The sequence below is a fragment of the Stigmatopora argus genome, chromosome 17, assembly GCF_051989625.1.
Source record: "Stigmatopora argus isolate UIUO_Sarg chromosome 17, RoL_Sarg_1.0, whole genome shotgun sequence".
Classification (NCBI taxonomy): domain Eukaryota; kingdom Metazoa; phylum Chordata; class Actinopteri; order Syngnathiformes; family Syngnathidae; genus Stigmatopora; species Stigmatopora argus.
The window spans coordinates 3,408,175-3,413,141 of NC_135403.1; the positions used below are offsets into that span (position 1 = coordinate 3,408,175).

Genomic DNA, 4,967 nt, shown 5'->3' on the forward strand with positions numbered 1-4,967 from the left:
GTGAATGTGGCGTGGATCACGCAGGTTGGTGAACCCACGTTCACCAACCTGCGTGAAAAGAAAGTGGAAGTCGAGAGTCGTGAGGTCCGTAAGAGAATCCGAGGCAAAGGTACAATAGGCGTGAACGACGATGTGGTCCGAGAGCAAAAACAACCTGCCTTGTTGCCTGGGACCAGGCAACAAGGACAAGTAATGTCACATGAAGGCACTGACAGTAAACCGATTCAGCGATATGGTCGACCACTGCCTAGATTAAGTAGGTCGGTGATGATGATTGCTGACACCTTTGCTGTCGACCAGTCTAGGGTGTAGTCTGCCTTTCTCCCGTAGACAGCTGGGTTGGGCTCCAGCAACCCTCACAACCCTTTTGAGTATGGGCGGTATGGAAGATGAATGGATGAATGAATGAATATAAGTATCCACTACACATTTATCACTTTTGATCGCACATCTCGGTCTGCGCATCTTGTGTTGCCTGTATTACACTGCAAAGTTCGATTTTTATTTTAATGTACAAAACATTCAATAAAATCAACACAATTAAAAATATATCTATATAAATATGTTTAAAGGAAGCAATGTCAACCAACACCCTTTGTAGTCATGGGAGCTAAGGTGAGGTGATGCCGCTGATACAAGGTGGCGTCGAGGCAAGAGAGACAGAGGATACCGTCCCATTAACTGCCATAAAATAACACACGAAGCCCTGTTGTCTCTGCTAGAAGTTTACAAAACTACACTTTGTAAAATTCTCATTCACTGCAGAGATGGCTTTAGCCGAGGATTTGTATCCATCTGTTATTGTAGGAACAATCAGCATGTCATATTAATTAAAGGGAGTCTCACATTTTTGTCTCATAATTGCTCCCACAGTTGATTTCTTTACACCAAGCGTTTTGCCTATTGCAGATTCAGTCTTCCCAGCTTGGTGCAGGTCTACAATTTTGTCTCTGGTGTCCTTGGACAGCTCTTTGGTCTTGGCCATAGTGGAGTTTGGAGTGTGAGAGACTGAGGTTGTGGACAGGGGTCTTTTATACCGATAATGAGTTTTAACAGATGATATTAATTGTTTTTAGGTGACTAAATACCTATTTACCACTCTAATTTGGAAAAAACATCTTTACAAATCAAACAATGTGATTTTCAGTTTTTTTTTTTCTTTCCACATTCTGTCTCTAATGGTTGAAGTTTACCCATGTTGACAATTACAGGCCTCTCTAATCTTTTCAAGTAGGATAACTTGCACAATTGGTGGTTGACTAAGTACTTATTTGCCCCACTGTGCATATATTTAAAAGAAAATCATCAAAATGATTTTACTGTTTGTGCATGCCATATATCTGTTATTTTTCACTAGGTAAAGTAAAAATACAGTTTTCTCTTCAAAATGGAAGCCTGTTAATGCGGAGACCTTTACGTGTTCACTGAATATCTCTTTGTTGGCCATCTTTTGCACTCCATCCCACCATACTTGGCAGATTAATGACAGCTAATAATATCTGACGTTCCTTGGACATGGAGTCCAGTAATGAGAGGGATTCCCAGTGGAAAGGCAAGGTGTCACCATTAACAAATTCACCGTCTAAAAGTGCAATTAGCCAGAAAAATGTTTTAAAAATACACTATATCATCAAAGACCAGTATGGTTGATGGCAGTTAAAATAAAAATGCCTCTTTGGCATCAGCCATCCCATATAAGGGTCATTTTCACATAATTCAGCAAATAACGGTAAAGATATGGCCCTGGACTTTCCCTTTATGTGTTACAAAGTTATAAAAATTAATTACTACTGCTTTGTTTGCCACATATTATACTACATTTGGCACCAATTTTAAGAGAAATCTATTTGAGACACAAATACATTGAGAGCCAGTTTATGTTGAATTTGTCCACTCCGTTAGATGTCCAGAATCTAGTGTCACAGTTTATAGGAATGAAAAGTCGGGTTATGATTTATTTGTTTGTCTCTATTTAGAATGTGTTGTTTAGATTTGTTTCAATAGTATTTTCACTCAAGTTGTCTTTGAGAAAAATGCAAAAGAATTGCAACTGCAAACAGTTTTACTGATGTACCTTTCATATCAGTTAGTGTGTCTTTACCGTTATCACATGAGAAATACACCAAAAAATTCACAGTAAATACACCAGGTGGCTGGTGTGGGAGAAGTACCAGGATGTTGTCAGCCATATTGTCAACGCCAGCTAAGCAGAAGCCATGAGAATGAAACTAAAACCAAGGTAAGGACCATACCTGTGAAATGTCGTAACAATTCCATGTCTTTACCGATGTCCTAAAAACTTGGTGAACATAATTACTTTGCTTTTTAATGAACTGGGCATGGTGTATGCATGCAGAACACTATCATTTACTGAGTGCCAAGAAATACCATCTACCAATGTCAAAGGCTGAGGTGGAATGTTGTGTCTTTACCGTTAATAAATTTTGTCTTTACCGTTATAACGGGAAAGACGTATCATATAACGGGAAAGACTAAGTAGAAAAGGTGTATACAATAGATATGTAGAGATGAAATACATATTTTTAAATATACAACAGATATGTAGAGATGACGCTAACATGTTATGCTATGTTTATGTGTATACTAATTCCTGCTTTGATTTGTAAAATTTCCAGAACATGAATCCATTTAAGAAAAAAGGCGGTAAGCCACCTGCGAAAAAATCTAATGCTGCAGCGATGCGCAAATGCAGGGAGAAGATTAAAAATGACCCTGGAGCCTATCACAAATATTTAGAGAAAGAAAGGGAACGATATCAGAAAAGAAAGGCACAAGGAAAGATTCCAAATATTCACAAGCTTTCAGAGAGGGAGCAAAGGCAACTGAGAAGAAAATGGAAGCTCAACCAACGAAAGCAAAGGAGCAAGAAATTCCAACAACTGGAAGAGGATCTGCCAAGCACTCCCCCACCTAGCCCAGATGCTGATGAATTTGGTGAACCACAACCAGGACCATCGCAACCATCAACACAAAAGAAAGCTGGCAGGAGAAAGACGCAAGCCCGGGACCGCAAAGCATACAGAACAATTACCAAGAATAATGCTCAGATCAAGCAATATCAAACTGAAATACGGAAATTGAAAAGAAAGATCAGCAGAATGCAGAATGCTCAGCAGTTGAGTGTTAACGTGATCAGCGATTCTCCAGCATCGAAGGCATATTCCCTCCTTTCCAGCGGGAATAACAACAGGATAAGGAAGGAGCTAACATTCTGCTATGCTATCAAAGATGATCTCAAAGCAAAGGTACTAGCCAGCAAAAAGCGACAAAATGAAAGAAAGGCTATACACGCTGCAGTTGTTGGTCCCATTCTACAAAAGTACAGATTGATCAACAAGGCGAAAGATGATTTGCAGCTGACCAGGCATGGTATAACTAGAAATGTCAACTGTAAATCCCTCTTGCAGCACTCCCGTCAGACACGAAATTATGACTACAGTAAAACTGTGTCTGGGCATGTCAAGAAATTTTTCCTCGAGGACATCAATAGTACCCCTGCAGCTGGCAAAAAAGACACCAAGACAGTGCATAAAGACAAAAGGCAGAAGAGATATCTCAATGACACTTTGCAAAATTTGTATGTCAAGTTCAAGGCTCAAAACCCAGATTTGAAGCTTAGTTATGTGGGGTTCACCAGACGGAAACCGTTTTATTGTGTGCACCCAGATGTGACCGGAAGAGACACAGTCAAGTGCAAGCAGCATGCAAATTTTGAGTTGAAAGCATTAAAATTGCACAACATTGGACTACTTACAGTTAAAGTCAGGGTGGTAAAATTGCTGAAAATGTTGACTTTATCAAACAGAGATGGTGCTGTGACATTGATTTAACATTATAGACCATTACGTGAAGATGGACAAAATTGAATGTTATAAAAGAGTTGTTTGGAACAACAGTCTTACATGACGAAGAAAAGATGTCAGTGCTATTATTCATCAAGCAGCCATTTACTTTAATTTAATCTCACTCCCTATTTATATATGTAACAGCTTAATTCAATCACCTTGTCTCTTGTCAATACTGTACCAATTTGACGTGAATATAATAATATATAATGATTTGTGCTTTCTTTCAGCATGGAGCATCAGTATCTTGTGACAGAGAACATTTGTCACCTGTCCAGATCAGGCCCTTCGCTAATAAGGCAGCACTCTCTGATTATGACAGCCTGGAAGAATCTACTGAAATCTTTCCTATCGAAGATGAAGTCAGTACCACAAATCTGAAGTTAGGTGATTTTGTTCTTGTGAAGTATTGCGGGAAAAAGTCCGTTCAACATTTTGTGGGAAAGATCATTCAAAACTTTGATGAAGATGATGAAGCTCTGGTGCAATTTATGCGTCGCAAGTCCAGTGTTATGAAAAAACCTTTGTTTGTGTATCCTGAAATGGATGACTTGGATGACATACACATAGACAATATTGTTATGAGATTGCCACCTCCTACAACAACAGGAGGAACCTCACGCACTGGAAAGCAGCATGTTTTTGATGTAGACCTAGGGAACTACAACTGTTAAGATTGTGCACTCAAGTATCCTATCATTTGATCATTGCTAACTTTGATTATATTGGCAACTTCTTTATCATTTGTCAGTATTAGCTTAAGATGTTTAGGCTTTAAGACAATTTCATGTTGTTGACAGTAAATCTGTATTTACAATTTCTTCCGTAAGACCGTATATATGTGTTCGAGTTGTATTACAATAAAGTTTACAGATATTAATCAATGTGTATATTTTATTTTTGCAGGGCTTTAAGAAAAAAGAAAAAAAAAAACAAATTTTTTTTATTGAATTTGACTTCAAAGTTTCCCCGGCAGATATCCCAATATAAGGGCTGGGGTACACTGTTACCATCATTTTACTGAAATTGCAACTAAGAGTACTTTATATAATTGCCACTAGTTCTTAATGGCCTTTTCCACACTACTGATACCCACAACAA

At 38.5% G+C, this 4,967-nt stretch overlaps 1 protein-coding gene across 1 annotated transcript; it reads left to right on the forward strand.

The window, feature by feature from the left end:
- Positions 1-1,868: 1,868 nt before the first annotated feature.
- On the forward strand, positions 1,869-4,746 carry LOC144092055 (uncharacterized). The gene is made up of 2 exons (XM_077624822.1): positions 1,869-3,266; positions 4,097-4,746. The coding sequence occupies exons 1-2, from the start codon at positions 2,640-2,642 to the stop codon at positions 4,538-4,540; spliced, it is 1,071 nt and encodes a 356-aa protein (XP_077480948.1). The 5' UTR covers positions 1,869-2,639; the 3' UTR covers positions 4,541-4,746.
- Positions 4,747-4,967: the final 221 nt, after the last annotated feature.

Excerpts from the sequence above, each read along its gene's own strand:
- LOC144092055 (XM_077624822.1), top strand. The coding sequence starts at position 2,640 with ATGAATCCATTTAAGAAAAAAGGCGGTAAGCCACCTGCGAAAAAATCT. Across the intron at positions 3,267-4,096 it reads AAGATGATCTCAAAGCAAAG|CATGGAGCATCAGTATCTTG; the intron begins GTACTAGCCAGC and ends GCTTTCTTTCAG.